At 40.9% G+C, this 20,572-nt stretch overlaps 1 protein-coding gene across 3 annotated transcripts in view; it reads left to right on the plus strand.

Moving 5' to 3' along the window:
* Window positions 1-20,244, plus strand: part of FRMD3 (FERM domain containing 3) — a 270,211-nt gene extending 249,967 nt beyond the window's left edge. The window contains exons 14-15 of one of the 3 annotated variants that reach the window (XM_036261445.1): window positions 14,926-15,387; window positions 20,029-20,244. In XM_036261445.1, coding sequence (XP_036117338.1) covers window positions 14,926-15,387; window positions 20,029-20,042 — 476 coding nt within the window. In that variant the 3' untranslated portion in view covers window positions 20,043-20,244. Of the gene's footprint in view, window positions 1-14,925; window positions 16,786-20,028 lie in introns of those variants that run through there. The other 2 variants (XM_036261444.1, XM_036261446.1) reach the window with 2 other exon arrangements.
* The last annotated feature ends 328 nt before the right edge of the window (window positions 20,245-20,572 follow it).

The following is a 20,572-nucleotide window of genomic DNA, read 5'->3' on the forward strand; positions in this document are numbered from 1 at the left end:
CAGGTCTGGTCGTGCAGGGGTCAAGCGATCGATGTGTCTTTCTCACATCTGTGTTTCTCTCTCTCCCTCCCTCCCACTCTTTTTCCCCCTCTCTCTTTCTCCCGCCCACTCTATCTAATGATAAATAGAAAAATATCCTCAGGTGAGGATTTAAAAAAAAGAATGAGTAGGAGGCATCTGGGTGCAGAAGGGCATTCCAGGGACTGCAACATTGTGCAAAGACACAGAGACATGAGAGCATGACACATTTGGGCACCTCTAAATAGATGGATTGGTGGAAATGTGTGGGGTAAAGAAGTGTGTTTTATGCTAAAGAGCTTAATCTTTAGCCTGAAAGTCATCAGCCACCTTTCAAGGAAGTGATTCATGTGATGAATTAGGCATTTGGGGTGATTGTTCTGGCGGCAGCGGAGAAGGGCCGAACGGTGGGCAGGGAAACCAGTGGTAAGCATGGAGGCATGGAGAGCCAGGGCCAGTGCTGGAAGTGAATATGGTGGCAGAGCCTGCAGAAGTTGGTGACAGGTGAGATGTGAGCAGAAGCCTTGGCCATTCCTCAGACTGCTGGTGTGGGTGGGAGACCATGGGTCTGATTTCTGACATACTGGGGTCGATGTGCCTCCCTGTGTTTGGGTGGCAAGTCTGGAGCGGGTTGGAAGGTTTTGAGTTGAGATGGGTCAGAGATGGAGTAACATGCATCTCCTCAACTGAGTTGTATTCCAAGCTCTCTCATCAAATAAATTTGGAAAATATTGAGGTTGATAAAGCAATTCTGGTTTCTTCTCTTCAGGACCTCTCCGACATTTTAATATGCTACTAGTAATGTTACTGGGTGCTTACCATGTGTCAGACACTTGTGCATGCCATAACTCAAGTATTCTGCTCTGCGTAATATCCCCGTGTGGTATGTCCTGGTGTCTTCTCCATTTTACAGACGAGGACACTGGGACAGAGTGGCCATGCAACTTGGGCAAGGCCACATGACAATTAGTGCAAGGTTGGGACTCAAGTACCAAATGGGAACGTCAGAATTTTTACTCTTTTTAAAAATTCAGCTTCATTGAGGTCTGACAAATAAAACTGTAACATATTTAAAGAATATATCTTAGTGATTTGATACATATTTATATTGTGAAAGAATTCCCCCCACCGGGTTAATTAATGCATCCATCACCCCACATATTTATCTTTAGTTTTCTTTCTAGGTGAGAACATTTAAGTCCTACTTTCTCGGCAAATTTAAATCATGTAGTACCGTGTTATCACTGCAGTCGCCATGTTTTGCATTAGATCCTAAGACCTTATTCATTTTATAGTTGAGAGTTTGTACCCTTTTATCAACCTCTCCTGATGTCCCCCGAGTCCCCGGCAACCACGTAGTTTTCTATTCTCTGTTTCTATGAGTTTTTTTATTTTTAAGATCCCACATTTCAGCGATACCATGCAGTGCTCGTTTTTCTGTCTGGCTCATTCCACTTAGCATAATGCCCAGGTCCATCCATGCTGTCACAAATGGCAGGATTTTCTCCTTTCTTGTCGTTGAGTGATATTCCATTATATATGTACCACATCTTCTTCATCCCTTCGTCTATCAATGGACACTTGGATTGTTTCCATATTTTGGCTATGAATAAGGCTGCAATGAGCATGGAAGTACAGATACCTCTCTGGTACCCCGTTTTCATTTCCTCTGGATATATACCCAAAAGTGGAATTGCTGGATCATATGGTAGTTGTAGTTTTAATTTCTTGAGGAGCCTCCAGGCCGTTTTTCATAGTGGCTACACCAATTTACATTCACATCACCAGTGCACAAGGGTTCTCTTTTTTCCACATCTTTACCAACACTTGGTATCTCTTGTCTTTTTGATGATAGCCATAACTTTTAAAAAAATCCTCACCTGAGAACATTTTTTCCATTTATCTTCATATAGAATGGGAAGGGGGACACACACACACACACACACACACACACACACACAGAGCGACAGAGAGAGAGAGAGAGAGAGAGAGAGAGAGAGCGAGCGCGCGAGCGCGAGCTTGCAACCAGGGCCGGGGACTGAACCGCAACCGAGGTACGTGCCCTTGACCAGACTCAGACCTGCGACTCTGGTCTGTGGGCCGATGCTCTGGCCGCTGAGCCCACCCGACCAGGGCAGCCGTAATGTTTTGATGAGAGCACGCATTCTCAGCCTTGATGGCTATGTCCAAAAGGAGGATAGTGTGCTGTTTTCCAAACTGATCTGATCACAGGACACATTTCAAGGACCAGCTGGCAGTACCTTAGTGGACAGCGGTGGCCTGCAGAGCCACGCTGAGCGGTGCTGCAGGAGCACATGGGAGCCGCGTGTGTGGCTGACTCCAGGGCAGAGGGTACAGGGTGACAGAGCAGAGAGGAAAGGCCACCACAGACAGGTGAGGAGACGGTGAAGAAGATGCAATCCTGGAAGAAAGTCAGAGAAGTGGAGTCCCAGATGCCGAGTGAGCAGCAGGACAGAAAAGAACACGTTGTCTAGCAGGGTGTTGGTCTTCAGAGACCTTGGTGGGAGCCGTTTCCGCCGGTCAGAAGGGGCATCTGGCCACTGCAATATGAAGACAAGACCGCATTGTCCTCTTGAATTCTAGATAATGAAGTCACCCCAAATCATGGTAAGACGAAGGTTGTCCAATGTTCAGCGACTCTTAGAGATATGACCAGGAGGCCGGTAGAGGATGACCACAAGGAGAAAAGAGATTGGGGTGCATGGAAGGGAAGAACACTAGAATTTACTCTGTGTGTGTGTTTATACTTTCCTGAGTCACTGGGAGGACTCTTCATGGGTTTTAAATAGAACGAGAGGGCAGCCTCCCAGAAATATGCAGAGGCCTCGGGTACATTTCCAGTGTGGCCATGCCTGAAAGGGAAAACCCTCCTCTGGAAAAGTAAATGTCATTCTTAGAATCTTTTCTTTAAACCCCTGGGACATGAGAATCACTTCAGGATTACACTTTATCCCTAACAAAAGGAAGATAAAAAGAGTCGGTTACATGGGAGGTTAATGGCATAGTATTTTACTACATTTTGGAAATTTACATGCTGCTTAATATGGATAGAAAACAGTTTCAGGACTGATAGCACATGCAGAATATAGTACATTTTAAAATTTATTTCTAACCGAAACTGTTAATTCCCACAATAACAAGTGATTTTCTTTTTTTTGGCTTCTATCCAGGCTGTGATACAATCATAGCAGAGCTGACATGTAATCAGGTGACTATACAATTTGTTAAGCAAACTTTTTGAGAGCAAAAAGGGCACTTCAGTAATGCTTCTAGGAAAACAGGCATATAGCGGGGACTGTCCCAGGCAAATGGGGACAGATGACTTCCCTACATATAACAACACTGGTTCCAGCTAGTGATACTGGGCTAGTTTCCGAGAAGACTTCTTCCTCAGTTAAGAAGCGAGAATCTCTTGGAGCCTCTCAGACCGCCTGCTCCTCAGGCAACATGTGGTCCGGGACAAGCTCACGTCAGACAGGCCAGTACAGACCCCGCTCTGTTGTGCTTCCTGGCTCCCTGACCTCCCAAGTTACTTAAGCTCTCTGGGCCTCCATATCCTCACCTCCTGTTATCACATGATCACGTGTTTTAAATGTCCTGCCCTGTAAAAATTCCTTGGAAATCTTAGTGCCTTGTCTTCCCCCTCTCCCAGAACGTTTCCCAACAGATAAAGGAGGAATAGCTCTGCTTGTTGTATGCAGGGGATTGGTGCTGCCAGAGAAAGTATATGTTGACTTTTAAGTGGGATGGAGTATTGATAGATTTAGACAAGAAGTCGCCACAGGACACTGGCACCGGAGGGGTCCGGACCATCTGTAAGTGCAGGACTCACAGAGCAGGGATATGTCCAAGGGCACACACAGGTCTGGCTCAGCTGGGAACTGAAATCCCAGGCCCCTGCTCTTTCCCCTCCGTCCTTCCTCCCAGGAGCCTCTTCTCCTCTCCCACCCTTCACTCTTCTCCATTCCAGAGGGTGGCCTACTTCCCAGGGCCGGACGGCTGGGCTGATAATTGTAAGTAAATCGGAGTTTAGCCCACATCAAGAAGGATGGTTCTGGTTAACAAGTGACAAAAATGTGACCTGTGGAGAGACCTGACAATTTGGTGTGTGCTTGGGCAGTGGTTGTCACCCTTTCAGATCCAACGTCCGACTTTAATAACATATGAACTCAGAGAAAACACAATTTATGTGCACATAACTTTAAAAATCAAAATAATGCTAACTGTAGTCAGGAGAAATGGGAAGAAAGTAATTTATGACGAAATGGTAAGTCTTCCCGAAGGTTTTTCTCGGGGACGGCTCGCCGGGAAGCAGAAAGCAGCAGTGTGATGCTTGGGCCGCGTGGAGGCCGTGGGGCGGGTGGGCAGCAGGGCGCAGCAGCACACCAGGAGGGCGTGCAGCGGACACACCTCAGGCGTCCTGCACGGCAGTGATGTGACGTTCTGAACAGGTAAACAATTTTCGGCAAAAATCTCCCTTCAGTTTACTCATGGTTATGTTCCTGAAAATTTCAAAATAAGTTCAAGTGATACCCAAGATACTTTATGTTTAATATAAAACATAGGTACGTTCTTGATTCAGACCATTTATAATAGGTTTCTAATCTATATGGATAATATCTGATAGGACATGTGCAAATTATCTGAAAAACAAGTGTTCATTTAGTGGGGCCATCCTATACATTTTAGGATGTCTGGCGTTCCTGACTCCCACCCCATAAATGACTCTAGCCCCGCCAACAGCCTCTATGATTTTCTAAAACACCCTCCTTCCTGCTGGGTGGTGGACCCTTTCTTTGTACCCCGGCTCTGCAGATTTGATGAACATTCCATGGTTGGGTATCAGCACAGGGTGACTTGGGGTACGTCAGAGGAAACCAGAATGGTGGCTTGCAGTGGTGCCATTAGCCAAAGTCTTCAGCATGGAGAAAGGCCCGATGCTCACAGGGTGAGCACCATGTGGCCACAGCAGAGGGTGGGGTGGGGTGGGGAGAGGTGCAAAGCTGAAGAAGTGTCTCCTGCAAAGTGAGCCAGTTTGGTTCCAGCTAAATGACACCAATGACAATGGCAGATTCCAAACTGGAAAGTCATTGCCAAGTGGGTTAAAAGTTACCCCAAGGAACCCAAACTCCAAAGTCTTTGCTAAGGTCAGTGTGGATAAATGCAAATGATAGGTGATCTGTTATCTTTTGATATTGCTGAATTGTTCCTAAAGTGTTTTCTCACATTTTTCTTTTCTATACACCTTTGAGCCTTTCCACAAACTTGGGGGTTGGTTAGGGGTTACTGTTATCTCCATTTTGACGTACTTATTCTGGTGACACCCAATACTGCATTGCTTCACTTGTAAAGATTGTGGCACACAAGCAAACGAGATAGGGGCCATTGGCTGGTCTCTTTAGCTGTTTTGTAGCTGCTGGTAATCTCAGCTACACTGTATAGTATTTGGATTTTGTCACAAATGTGCTTAGAGTTAATAGAGGAGATTTCTGGATGTAGATGTGAGCAATGCTTATTCCATTTTTACCTGCCATAATTTTGCTGTGTACTAAAATAGGTCTCCTTGCCTTCAGCAATGAGATGAAGAACAACTTTTTCTGCAACAGCATCTGTCGTCAGCCTGCTGAGCAGGTTGTGTTGTGTGCATGTGTCGTTAGGGAGTACCATCACACGGGGGTCACGTGAATGGTGCAGACCGGAATGCACAGCCTGCTGGACTGCATGGCAGGCACATCCTATCCGTCGTCAGTGGGCAGTCTTTTCTACCAGTGTCTCTTGATTCTCACTATTTCACTTTGTAAAGCATTTCTTCAAATTGAGTGACAATAATGGTATAAAACATAGTTATATCACTGTACTAAAATTTAATTATAATAGTTAACATTTATTGAGTGTATCCTATGTGTCAGAAACTTTACAGCTATTATCTAATTTTAATTGGGCTGTATAATTAGATAACCTTGAAAGCGATTTTCTTTTCCTAAATCACTGTCATTTGATTCCTTAAAACAAGCTCTCAGCCTTTAGCTTTATGAATATATTCAGGAGGCTTCTCATACGTGATTGAAGTAAAATAAATTTAATGGAGCAGTGTAGATAATCTTATTAATTTCGTCTTTCTGGTCTCCTTGGATGTTTTTGTTAGAATTCACCAGAAAAGGTGTGTAGGAAACTTTGAGCATCTAGCATGTAAAGAAAATTAAGAAAATATGGATAACCAGCTATAATAGTGGGTTTGTTAGAAAACTAATCTACTTGTTGATAAAATGATATTGCTTGATAATGGATAAATGAAGCTTAATGTTCTTTGGTAAGCTGGTACCTCTCACTTCTATAGTTTTCTTCTTCTGTAGACTATACTTAGGCCTCCATAACTTATTAACCCTCACTGAAGCCTTATGAGGTAGGTACTACCCTTGTAGTGAAGCAAAACAAGCTCCAAGAACTTTTAAATAACTTTAACAAAAGGTTACTTAATGACCAAAGTCTCTTACTATAAGTGGCAGAGCCTGGATTTAAGCCCAGGGCTGTCTAATCTTGGTCTGGTCTCCTCTCCGAGTTGCCCTACAATTTGAACACAGAGATGGGGGAAGTAAAATGAAACTCAGCACATCTCACACTCGTGGTTAGAAAATCTCTGTGAGGAAAAGAGATCATTTATTTCCGTGCATACGTCCTTTTCAGAAAAGTAAGTGATTTCTTTTGTTATTGAGATCAAGGTACTGGAACTTGAAACATCTGGGATCTAGCTGATTTTATTACAGCAGCCTCTATAGACTGGTAGCCTGTATGCCTAAAAAGACCCACAGGCACATTTTGTATTGACTACACAGATGTTTTATAAAATCTGACTTTTAAAGCTTTCAGATGGAGCCCAATTTTCCCCGGTCACCACCATTCCCTATTGTCCCATATCTGGCCCACTCATTTGCATTAGGCACCTGCCTGGTCCATGGAAACACTGGCCTTTGTAACCCTGGATTAGTTACTGTGATCGTCTTACCCAGAAGCTACTGGTTTTACCTTTTGCTAGTGCTCTATTTTTTCTCTTTATAGCCTGGACTTTTCAGAAGATAAATGAGGGAAGGGGAATAGGGAGTGCTGGGAATAGCGACTGAAATTTTACAATGTGATCAGGAAGGCCTCACTGGGAAGGTACCATCTGTTTAAAGACCTACAAAGAGGGAGAGAACATGAACCTGTCTGCAGGGAGAGTGCTCCGAGCAGAGGGAACAGCAAGTGCAAAGGCCCTCTGATGGGACAATGACTAGCATGTTGGAGGAACAATAGGGCATCTGCGTGGCTGGAGCAGAGTGAACAAGTGAGAGTCACAGGAGAACAAGGTCACAGAGGTGAGGAGGGGAAGGAGGGCACACTGAGTAGCTCCCTAGACATCCCTACAAGGACTGAGCTTATGCTTGGAGTAAGATGAACAGCAGAGAGTGCTGAACAGGTAAGTGGCATGATCCACCTTAAGTCTTCAAAGGATCATTCCAGCTGCTGTTGACAGTGGTCCTTGCATGGGCAAGGGCTGGAGCAGGGAGCCCTGATGAGATGCTGTTGCAATAATCTAAATGAGAAAGGATGGCAGCTTGGACCAGGGTGCTAACAGAGGAGGTGGTGAGAAGTAGTCTGATTCTGGATCTTTTGAAGGCGGGACAGAGAAGTGCTGACAGATCCATTGTGGGTGTGAATTGAGGAAAGTCAATGTTTTTGGTCTGAGCAACTGGAAGAATGGACCTGCTAGCAATAAAAATCTGCATCTGGAAACCTGAGGTTCCCCATACCCTCTTGTAATGGGAGACGCTTCTGAAAGGCAGAGACAGAGGGAGACAGGGCTGTATATTAAGAAAAGGAGACTTAGGAGAAAAGACCATGTGTATGAGAATGTGCTGTTAGAACAAAGAGCTTGGAACTCTATGAGACCACAGGGGCGAAGAAAATTGCCAAAGGGAGTGCGAGTGGTCTTTGTAGAACAGTAATCTGGGTCGATACAGTGTCTGCTCTGAAAGAGGAGAGTACAGTGACCCTCCTTCAGGGGATATGGAATACCAGAGATGTGGCATTCCAGAAAGTCCTAACTCTTGTCATCTTTCCCTGTAATGCGGATAATTTCTCTCTTCAGGTTTCATGCAGCATTAAAGGGTGGTAAAAATTTATGGCTTGCATTTATTTTTATTGAGGCAAAGTTCACATAACAAAACTAACCCCTTTAAAGTGGCATTTAGTATACTCACAATGTTTTGCAATTGACACCTTTATCTAGTTTCAGAACACTTTTACTACCCCGAAGGAGGCCCCATACCCATTAAGCAGTTACTCCCCATTCCCCTCTTCTCTCAGCCCCTGGCCACTGCCTACCAGTGTGCTTTCTGTCTCTGTGGATTAACCCATTCTGGGTATTTCACGTACATGGAATGGAATCATGTTGCATGATCTTTTGTGTCCGTCTTTTTTCACTTAGCATGTTTTTGAGATCTATCCGTGTTGTAGCATGTGTCATTATTCATTGCTTTTTATGGCTAAATAACATTGCATGGTCTGGATAATACCACCTTTTACCTGTTCATCCACTGATAGACATTTGGTTGTTTGTACCTCTTGACTATTGCAGTAGTGCTGTTCTGAGCATTTGTGTACAAGTGTTTGTTTGACTTCCTGTTTTCAGTTCTTTGAAATATATGCTTGGGAGTGGAATTGCTGGGTCACATGGTAATTCCATCTTGGACTTTTTGAGGAATGCCAAGCTGTTCTCCACAGCAGCTAAGCCATTTTAAATTCCCATCAGCAATGTACAAGGGCTCCAATTTTCCCACATCCTTACCAACACTTATTTTTAGATTAAAAAAAACTTATCAGATCCTAGTGGATGTAGAGTGCTGTCTCATGTGGTATTGATTTGCATTTCCCTAATAACTCATGGAGGTGGAGCATCTTTTCATGTGCTTGTTGGCCCTTCGCACATGGCTTGCATGTTTTGTGGTGTCTCCCATCTGGACTGCTCAGTGGTTTTGATCAGAGCTATCAGGAAATATCTGTTGATTTTTAAAAGATAAAACCAATAATTCACTCCTGCACCCCCTCCCCCCAATTTTAACGAGATTACACTTGACACACATCACTGTATAAGTTTAAAGTCTACAGAAGCGGTTCTCAACCTGTGGGTCGTGACCCCTTTGAAGGTTGAATGACCCTTTCACAGGGGTCGCCTAAGACATAAGAGTAGCAAAATTACAGTTATGAAATAGCAACAGAAATAATTTTATGGTTGGGGGTCACCACAACATGAGGAACTGTATTAAACGGTTGAGAACCACTGGTCTACAGCATAATGGTTTGGCTTACATATACTGTGAAATGATTACCACCATACCTTTAATTAACATCCATTAGCTCATTTATATACAATAAAAATAAAATCAACAAAAGAAAAAAGTCCTTTTGGTGAGAATTCTTAGGATCTATTCTCTTACCTTTCATATATATGATATGGTAGTGTTAACTAGAGTCATCATGTTGTACATTATATTCTTAGTACTTAACACATTGCATGTTTGTACTTTTTAATCTCTTCTAATTTCCCCTCTCCACACCCTCTGCTTCTGGTAACCACAAATATGGTTTATTTTTCTATGAGTTTGGTGGTGTTTTTTAAAATTAGATTTTACATGTAAGTGAGGTCATACAGTATTTGTCTTTGTAACACAGTATATGTAAGCCTAGTCCGAGTTATTTCACTTAGCATAATACCTTCAAGGTCCATGTTGTTGCAAATAGTAGGATTTCCTCATTTTCTGTGTCTGAATAATATTCCTGTGTGTGTGTATGTATGTGAACACACATATATTCACATACATGAATATATCTCACAATTTCTTTATTCTTCTGTCCATAGACACAGGTTGTTTCCATATCTTGATTATTATAAATACTGCTATGAACATGAAGGTGCAGATATCTTTCAAGCTAGTGTTTTCATTTCCTTTGGCTATATTCCCAGAAGTGGAATTGATAAATCATATGGTAGTTCTATTTTTAATTTTTTAGGATCCTCCATACTGTTTTCCATAGTGACTATACCATCAACAGTGCTCAAGGGTCCATTTTTCTCCTTACCCTGGCCAGTATTTTTTTATTTCTTGTCTTTTTGATGATAGCCATTCTAACAAGTGTGAAGTGATATCTCATTGTGGTTTTGGTCTGCATTTTCCTAATGACTAGTGATGTTGAGCACTGTTTTGTGTATTATTGGCCATTCATATATCTTCTTTGAAAAAACTGTCTATTCAGGTCTTTTGCCCTTTTTAAAATTGGATTATTAGTATAGTTCTCCATATATTTTGGATATTAACCCCTTATCAGATATATGCTTTGCAAATACTTTTCCCTATTCTGTGGGATGTCTTTTCACGTTGTTTCTTTTGCTTTGAAGCTTTTTAGTTTGATGCAGTACCACTTTTTATTTTGTTGCTTGTGCTTTACATGTTATATTCAGCAAATCACTGCAAGACCCATGTCAAAAAGCTTTTTCTAATGTCTTCTTCTAGGAGTTTCACAGTCTCAGCTCTTACATTTAAGTCTTTAATCCATTTCACGTTAGTTTTTGTGAGTGGTTTAAGATTAGGGTCTAGTTCCATTCTGTTACATGGGAATATTCAAATATCCCAGCATTATTTATTGAAGAGACTGTCTTTTCTTCACTGAGTATTCTTGGCTCCCTTGCCAAATATCAGTTGACCATATATGCTTTGTTTTATTTCTGGGCTCTCTGTTCTGTTCCATTGATTTGTCTGTTTTTATGCCAGTACTATACTTTTTTGATTACAATAGCTTTGGAATTAGGAAGTGTGATGCCTCCCACTTAGTTCTTCTTTCTTGGGATTGCTTTGGCTGTTCAGAGTCTTTTGTGAATCCATATAAATTTTAGGATCATTTTTTTTTCTATTTCTTTAAAAAATGCCACTGGGATCTTAATGGGGATTGCACTGAATCTATAGATGACATTTGGTAGTACTAACATTTTAATAATATTCTTCTGATCTATGAACAGAGGATACCTTTCAATTTAATTTCTTTAATTAGTGTCTTGTAGCTTTCAGAGTAGAGCTCTTTCACCTCCTTGGTTAGGTTTATTCTTAAGTATTTTACTGCTTTTGATACTATTATAAATGGGATTGTTTTATTTCTTTTCAGATAATTTGTTGTTAGAGTATAGAAATGTTACTGACTTTTATACCTTAATTTTGTAACCTGCAACTCTACTCAATTTGTTGATTAAATCTAACAGTCTTTTGGTGGAGTCTTTAAGATTTCCTATACAGGCATACCTCAGAGATATTGTAGGTTTGGTTCCAGTCCACTACAATAAATCAAATCACATGCATTTTTTTTGTTTCCTAGTGCATAAAAAGGTTATATTTACACTATACTTAAGTCTATTAAGTGTGTAAGAGAATTATGTCTAAAAAATATTTATACCTTAATTAAAAATACTTTATTGCTAAAAACTGCTAACCATCATCTGAACCTTCAGCAAGTTCTCTTTTTGCTGATGGAGGGTTTTGCGTTGATGTTGATGAAAATGCACTGTGTGTAAACAAAGCACAATAAAACAAAGTATGCTTGTACATAAGATGATATCATCTGCAAAGAGAGATAGTTTTAATTTTCCTTTCTCATCTGATGCCTTTTATTTCTTTATTGTGCCTGATTATTGTGGCAAAAGCTTTCAGTAGTATGTTGAATAGGAGTGGTGAGAGTAGGCATCCTGTCTTGTTCCTGATCTTAAAGGAAAAGCTTTCAACCTTTCACCACGGAGTATGAAGTATCATATGTGGCCATTAGCATGCTGAGGTACATTCTTTCTACATCCAAGTTGATCGTATGATTTTTTTTTCTTTCATTCTATTAATGTGATGTATGACACTGATTGATTTGTGTATTTTGAACCATCCTTGCATAGCAGGTATAAATCACACTTGATCATGGTGAATTATCATTTATTTTTTTGAGAGAGAGGGAGAGAGATAGAAACATCAATGTGAGAGAATCAATTGGCTGCCTCCTGCATGCCCCCTACTAGTGATGGAGCCTGCAACTCCGGGCATGTGCCCTGACAAGGAATCAAACCAAGACTCTCAGTCTATAGGATGGCGCTCAATCCACTGAGCCATACCAGCTGGGCATGGTGAATGATCATTTAAATGTGCTGCTGAATTTGGTTTGCTAGATTATATTGGTAATTTTTGCATTTATGTTCATTAGGAATAGTGGTCTGTAGTTTTCTGCTAGTGTTGTTCCTGGCTCTGGTATCAGTCTAATGTTGGCCTCATAAAATGAGTTTGGGAGTTTTACCTCCTTTTTGATCTTTTGGAAGAGTTTGAGAACACTTGGTATTCTTTTTTTGTTGATATCCTTGTGCATTTTATTTTTAAAAATTAATTTTTTATTACTGATGTCTCTCCTTTTTCCCCCACTGACACCCTGCTCCCATCCCCCCTGCCTTGACTGCACTGTCTGTGTCCATTGGTTATGAATGTACGCATATAAGTTATCTCTTCTCCCTCACCTCTCCTTCCCTCTGAGGTTTGTCAGTCTGTTCTCTACTTCCATGTCTCTGGATCTATTTTGTTCATCACTTTATTTTGTTCATTATAGCCCACAAATAAGTGGGATTATGTGGTACTTGTCTTTCCCTGACTGGCTTATTTTGCTCAGCATAATACTCTCCAGGTCCCTCCATGTCGTCTCAAAGGGTAAAAGATCTTTCTTCCTTACAGCTGTATAGTGTTCCATTGTATATATGTACCTCAGCTTTTATATCCACTCATCTACCGGTGGGTACTTGGGCTGTTTCCAGATCTTAGCTATTGTAAATAGTGCTGTGAAGCAATGTGGTATTAGGACTTTTCTTCATTGGAGATTTTAGATTACTGTCTCAGTCTCCTTATTAGTAATTCATCTATTTAGACTTTCTGTTTCTTCCTGATTCAGTCAGTATCAGTAGTTTGAATGACTAGAATAATTTTTAATTTTTTTTCTAGGTTTGTTGTTCATAGTAGCCTCTTATGATTCTTTGTATTTCTTTGGCATCAGTTATGTTTATTTTTTCATTTATAATTTTGTTGACTTAGGTTCTCTATTTTTTTTTCTTAGTCTAAAAAATAGTTTGTTAATTTTACTTTTTCAAAGAACAAACTCAGTTTGGTTAATCTTTTTATTGTTTTTCAGTTCACTGTTTATTTCTGCTCTAGTCTTTATTATTTCCTTCATTTATCTTTTTCTAGTTCCACAAGGCAGAGAGTTAGGTTGTATATTTGTGGTCTTCACTTGAAACTCACCTGTGCCCCAAGTTCCTTGGCTAAACAGGGCTACTTATTTTTCTCTGGGGACCATCAGCTCTGCCTATCTGCCTCTTAGCTTGAGCAGTGCTGGGTAATACAGTTACCAGGTGTTTTCATCAGTCCTTCCTGTCAGATGGGGAAGGGGCCATTCTCCACAGTGGACGGGGCTATCATTCAGCCTTCCCATCTGAGTGGGACTGGGAAGGCTCATTTCAGGCAACTAAAATTTTCATGAACAGGCTTTTAGTCAGGAGGGGCCAGGCTTCACAGTTGGTGAAGCTATGACTCAATTCTTCAGCCTGGGCATGAGGCTGTGCCACCACCTTGGTTCTGCAGCTGAGCAAAGCTGCTCACAGGGACTATTATTTGGGCTTTGCAGGTAGGAACGTAGTCTGCTAAGATCTGAGTGCTGGTTGTTGGAAGCCCTCCCCCCTTCTTCATTACAATCAGATTCTCAGTGGTTGAGAACCGGATGTCATCGTAGGCTAAGGGGAGACCTCTCTGTGTGATGCTGTGCTGGTCTGTGGGCATGTAGTCATTCATCTTAACCTTCTAATGCAGGCTGCCTTGGTCTTTGTGGAACAGGGTGTGCTTCAGCCTCCCTCCCGTGCTGTAGGATTCTCTGTGGTGTCTTGTCCATGAATTGTTGTTCTTGTGAGGGGAAGTGGAGTCAGGAATGACCTACGTTGCTATTTGGGTGACGTCACTTCCTGCACATATTGAAGAAAGAGAAATCCTGAAATGTATTCATTTAAAGCTAGTTTACAATGACCTAATTACCAATTTTGTATTAAACTGTAGAACCATCCTGGAGAACATATCTTTGATCCTAATTTTATTTCCCACCAAGTGGAGAGCTGGCCTTAGGCTGACAGTAGGTAACAGGATTTCCCATCTGTGAAGTGAGGAGTTGAGACACCCCTTCTCCAGTAAACTTTAGGAAATAATATTCATACCTTTTGACATCTATCTATGGTAAATTAACTGAAAACAAGAGGGGAACATTTATACATAAAGATATCTCTTCTAGCATTTTTTTAATAATTGTGAATTAATCTAAATGTTTGCCAACAGGCAAATAATATTGTATTAACCAAACAGAATTTGACAACCAATCTAAATACCAAATGGGAGTTTATTTCAACATAGAAAATGTCTAAGTTAAAGGTAAAATGTTAAAAGCAGCACGATGCACGTTTGTGTACATTTTTGCAATTACATCACCTAGAAATCACATTTCCCCTGGAATTAAGACTAGAAAACAATATAGAACATCATAAAGTGATTATAATTGGATAGCAGATTCTATAATTTTACTATAATACTTTGTTTGACAGTGCTGACTTCTAAAAGATACCACTCAAAATTATAATAGTGATATATTGCCATTTTATTCTTGCAAATGACCAAAGTTGAAGGTCATAACTACACACGTAAATGTAAATATTGCCAACCACATGAGATGTGTGTTTTCTGGTGTGTTTCCATCACAGGTCTTTGTGGAAAAAGAAAACTAAAAAAAAAAAAAAATGTCTCTTTACAGGTATTCCTTTGCCCAAAGAAGATGCCATTTCTGCCCCCTTGATCTCCAGCTCACCTGTGAAGGAAGCCCAGGAATATGAGGATCCCCCAAGCGAAGAGGAAGATAAAATGAAAGAAGAGCCTTTGACTATCTCTGAACTGGCATACAACCCAAGTGCCAGCCTGCTCCCCACCCCAGTTGATGATGATGAGATTGACATGCTCTTTGACTGTCCATCTAGGCATGAGTTGGAAAGAGAAGACACGGATTCGTTTGAGGAACTAGAAGCAGATGAAAATGCTTTTTTGATGGCTGAAGAAGAGGAGCTGAAGGAGGCTCACCGAGCTTTGTCGTGGAGCTATGACATTCTGAGAGGCCATATTCGGGTGAACCCACTGGTCAAGAGTTTTTCCAGGCTCCTTGTGGTGGGCCTGGGGCTGCTGCTCTTTGTATTCCCCCTGCTCCTCCTCCTTTTGGAGTCAGGTATTGATCTCTCCTTCTTATGTGAAATCCGCCAGACGCCAGAGTTTGAGCAGTTTCACTATGAATATTACTGTCCTCTCAAGGAGTGGGTGGCTGGCAAAGTAAACCTCATTCTCTACATGCTGGGTTGCTCATAAAGCACATATTTCACATGACTAAGGGCTATATTCAATACTAGTGATGTGTTTGTTTCAGCAAATGCCTGGTTCTGAATGGTCATGGAGCCGTCAACAGGTGTTCCTTACTCAAAACCAATTATTAAAACCTTTAAGTTAGCTTTCCATAATTCACTGCACTTAAATAAGTTTAAATCAAATACAGTCATTTTAGTTATAGGTCGGGAAGCTGGCCTTTAAATAATCAAAAATGTTTTTTTTTTATTATATCACAGGTATACTCTTTATCTCTTATATCATAATACATTGAGCTGAATTAGATTTCCCCTTTTTAATAGTTAGCATCATTATAAGCTATAAGGTTCAGAATCAGAATTTTAGTAAAAATCCAAGAGAAAGTTTTTGAATATAATCCTTAGTGAAAATAATGTCCTCCAACCAATGCCTATACAACTAAATTTATGCTGAGTTTTTGTTTTTTTAAAATATTTTTATGTGTTCAGACTATTTTGGTAAATTTTTAGCAAAAGAAGCCTCCTGGAGTTATTTAATTGTACAGATTGTAAAACTAATGCACAAAGGGTATGTTGGGAATTTTTTAACGTTTTGGCACTGGTTTTTTTTAAAAAATATTTTTGGCTGAAAAATCCCATAATTTGTTGTTAGCTGCAAATGAGATATAAGATAGCAAATAGGTAGAAAGACTATAGTAAGCTCCCAAAACAAATGATGGAACTGGAGGATGTAGACACTGAGCATCAAGTGGACACAGGATGGTCCATGTTTCAAAGTATTTGGACAAGATGACTTGTTACTTTCATGTGCATTCTGTCCATACATTTTGGCTAGAGAAGCAGAACACTTAAAAGAAAGTGCAACTTTAAAGGAAAAACGTGAAAAGATATGCCAATTAATTGCATGCTATTGTACATTTACTCAAGTGTGGAAGCAGATGGGAACTGGTCAAATGGCAAGTAGCAAAAGTTTTGGTGAGGCTGGTAGGAAAAGGATTGATTTTATGGAAGGGATGGTGATACAAGGTATTGGGTGATGTAAAGAACAGCATACGTGCTGTCCAAGTTGACGTGGATCTAAATAAAAGTGGAGAAACTTGAAGGCACATTTTTGGTACCTCATGCCATTCATTGTGTTTCCGTAGAAGGAACTTCAAAAGAAGTGTATGTATGAGAGATGGTGGGGGGAGAGAGTGAATTTTGGCTTTTTGATAAATGCTGATGACTTTTGTGTGGTACTTATTATATTCCTTTCCTGGTCTCCTTAAGACCTTAATTCATTCATAATTGGGTCTCTCATTAAGAAAGGGAAGGGGACTCATTAGATAACATACCATTTCAGCTTGGGTGAGGTCATGAGACTTAGTAGAGGGGACAAATGTTTTAGTACCTTCCTTCATACCATTAAATCCGTGGGAGAGAGGCTCTGAGGCCTTCCCAAGCAGTACACTGACCAGCCTCTGGGGTAAGTGGAAAGGTAAGAACCTGGAGCTTTGGGACTTCCCCACGAACTGAAAATGTTCCACGGCCTTCATTTACAGAGACTGGGCTTCCGGTGATCACTCCTGAACTCCAACTTCAGCTCTGCATTAGCATAATTTCCACACTGGCTGTTCCAGTCCTACTTATTCGTGGAGCTCTGAGTGCTTCATTAGATAGTTAATTTTGAAAGTAAGCTTTAAAAGTCAGCTGATGAAGCCTTCCGTTAAGCAAACCGTAATATACATTTGCTATTAAGTTTGCAGGGTGTTCTTTCTCATACACTTTCAGTGATTTATTTTTATGTTTTATGTTTCATACCTGAAATTTGATAACAATATACAAATAAATATTTTCTAGTTTATTTTGGAAGTTTTCAAATGGCCAGCTTTGAAACTGAAGTTCTTTTTCCCTTTTCATATGACTTTGAAGTCATAGTTTCTGATAAAAAAGCCTACCAGTATAGTCTGCAATAAATTAGTCCCCCTTCTAATTATGCTTCAATTTCTAACCACAGCAAATCTAGCTTTCATCCCTCAAAAGTAATATTAGATAATATTTTTAAATTATGGAGGTAATATATTGCCCATCATAAAACATTTGAGAAATACTGATAGGATAAATATCACACCACCCAACCATACAGATTTATATTAAGCAGTAATAAATTTATTATTTTTAGCATTTACAGCTAACATCTCTCTTCTTTTAGTCAAAAACTTGATTATTGAATAGAAATGTTTTTAAGTGAAGGGGTTGACAGCATAGGGTCTGCTGAATTTAAACAACAGCCACCGAAAGTAAAACTGGGATCCTAAAATGCCATCTTGTTGGGATAGAATAAGAACCTTTCTAGAAATACTAAAGTTTGGTAGAAGTCAGTCAGCCACCAGTTGCCTGAATGAAGTGAGAAAAAGTCTGCTTCCAAGACGGAAAGTATAAAACATAGTGAGACACAGAGTTCAAACAAGTGGGTGGGTATATGTATCTTCTGTATTACTGGTATATATGTGTGTATACACACCACTGACATGCCCTTCATACACAGTTGTGTTTACTTTTCCCCAATTGAGAAATTTGTGATGTTATTATTCCTTTACCCTCTCAGATATCATGGTGGATGAAACAGTCTCAAAGGTTTCAATTGTCCATGAAAATCACTGTGTGTACATTTGTAGTTGTATATACACACATATATGGCAAATACATATACACACAATCTTGTCTTTAATGCTAATGCAAGTTGGATCATGAAAAAAATAGGTGAAGTATCGTGTTTCTGTGCTTAGAACATGTAAAATGTTATGTATTTGGGATATATTTTGTGGCTTGTCTAGTATTTATAAAATCAACTCTGGGAAGAATTCAAAATGAAATGATCTCATTGAAATACTAGAGCTGTGAGGGCTGTGTTACCTATGATCGAGCCTTATCTTTGTACAGCGAAATCTGCATTTCTATGTCAACATCAGATTGTTTTATATGTTAATATGGTGGCAGAAGTCCCTAATAAAAGTACTCTGGGGAAAAATGTTTCTGCAATCATTTAGTTTTATTCAAAGTAAAGTTGTATAAATGGCCTGTTGGAAACTACAGAAAGGTGCCTTCTAGGACCATGAAATGAGGTCACCCTTGACTGGTGATAGTATGAAAAAAATAATCACAGGTAATGGATGGGAGTAATCTTTGGCAAAAGCTACCCTGGCTAAAAGCAGGAATAATGAGTGTATTGGAAATGCACCCAAATAAGAGATAGTGCTACGGCACTATGATAACTAGAGGAACAGAAAAAATAGGGAGTGTTCCGCATGACAGGTAGGAGGAAGGATTTTAGAGTGCTAGAAATGAGTACGTCACCACTTCTGGCCAGAAAAGGGTGCTTTCCTGTGCTAGAAAAAGCCATGTCAGACTCAACTCTGCAACACTTGCCATTAAAATTCCTACCTCTCATGGGCCCTGGAAGAAGTTTACTCCTACCTTCCCTTCCATACAGCATGGCCCTCTGCTTTGGTTTGTCACAAAGCAAACAGCTGCATACCTGACAGTCGAATCAGAGGCTGCTCTTGTGAGGGAAGCAAAAGGGATTCTGTACTACAGGGACACCTTGGGTCCAGTTGAATTAGATCCAGCTGTGGTGGCCTCAAATCTATCAAGTTCTTTTTTTCAGTTTTATCGAGATATAATTGATGTATGATATTTTATTAGTTTTAGGTATATAATATGATTTAATGTATGTATATATTGCAAAATGATTAAGTTGAGCAAAAGTCATTACCTCACAGTTACAATTTTTTTTCTTGTGATGACAACTTAAGATCTACTCTCTCAGCAACTTTCAAATATGCAATCCAGTATTATCAACTGTACTCACAGTGCTGTACATTACGTCCCCAGAACTTATTTATGTTATCATTGGACTTTTGTACCCCTCCATCCATTCCATCCCTTGGGGTGTGGGGGTACGGAAGTCTGTTAAGTTCTTACTCAGCAGTCCTCAGAGGTCCAGGCTCTTGAGTACAGGCAAGAAAAGGAATTCAGTGGTTAGTGTTCAGGCATGAGCTCACATGGACCTACAGAGGTCCAGGCTTGTGAGTACAGGCAAGAAAAGGAATTCAGTGGTTAGTGTTCAGGCATGAGCTCACATGGACCTACAGTCCCACCTCTAGTCAGTACCTTTTTTTGGTATCTGCAGACTGAAAGTGTCACACAAAGTGGCCCTTGGCCACTTGTTTGTTTAGTGAACCAGGCTCCCAACCCAAACCTGCCTCTTGGCAGAAACTATTTGCCTTATTCCTATCATTTCTTGCTCAGCCAAATGGGAAAGATCTCTTAACCACCCACCAGCTTGGAAGGAAAGTACTGGGGAGAAGCTCCACCTCTGGAGTAACCTTGGGATGGTGGTGGTTGGTAAATTTGAGACTCTTTGGGCCATCTTTCCCTTCTGGGTGGAGATCATGTGCTAGAAGTCCCTGCTTACTTGTCCTCCTGCTTCTCTCTCTCTCTCTCTTTTGGACCTGCTTTTGGGCCTCCAGTCTCCATGCAGTAAACAGACCCAGCAGGACCTGCCCGTGGTGGGCCCAGCCAGGACTCTGCTCTCCAGCCAGCCTCGTCTGTGATGGGGTGGTAAGTCTGGCGAGCCTGCCCAGTGGCTCAGCTGTCATCACTTCAGAGAGGACTAAGGAAGCCTCACTGGGCCTCAGATCCCAGCCGTGTTCTCCAATCCATTAATAAAACTGATTTCAATCCTCTCTGGCCATAGTGTCTGTTGTTTACTGGGAACTGGGGTGTGGGGAGGGCAAGATTCACACTAAGCACACATTAAAGAATGTCTAGGGTCTCTGAAACCTCCAATGGTGCAAGGAAGGAGTGGGGGAGGCTGCTCCTGGCTGACCCTCCGGCATCAGGAGATGTCTGCCACTGACTTTGGCCCTAAAAGGCCTTGCAGGTGGTGAGGGACCTTGGGGCTTGATATCAGTAAAGCAGAGGATTGATGGGAACCACACATCCCTATTCTTTCCCTGAAGCTGATGTTTACCCCAATATCACTTTGGAAAGAGAACCGAGGCCACTTGCCTG

Source organism: Molossus molossus, unplaced genomic scaffold (genome assembly GCF_014108415.1).
Source record: "Molossus molossus isolate mMolMol1 unplaced genomic scaffold, mMolMol1.p scaffold_m16_p_14, whole genome shotgun sequence".
NCBI classification, from domain to species: domain Eukaryota; kingdom Metazoa; phylum Chordata; class Mammalia; order Chiroptera; family Molossidae; genus Molossus; species Molossus molossus.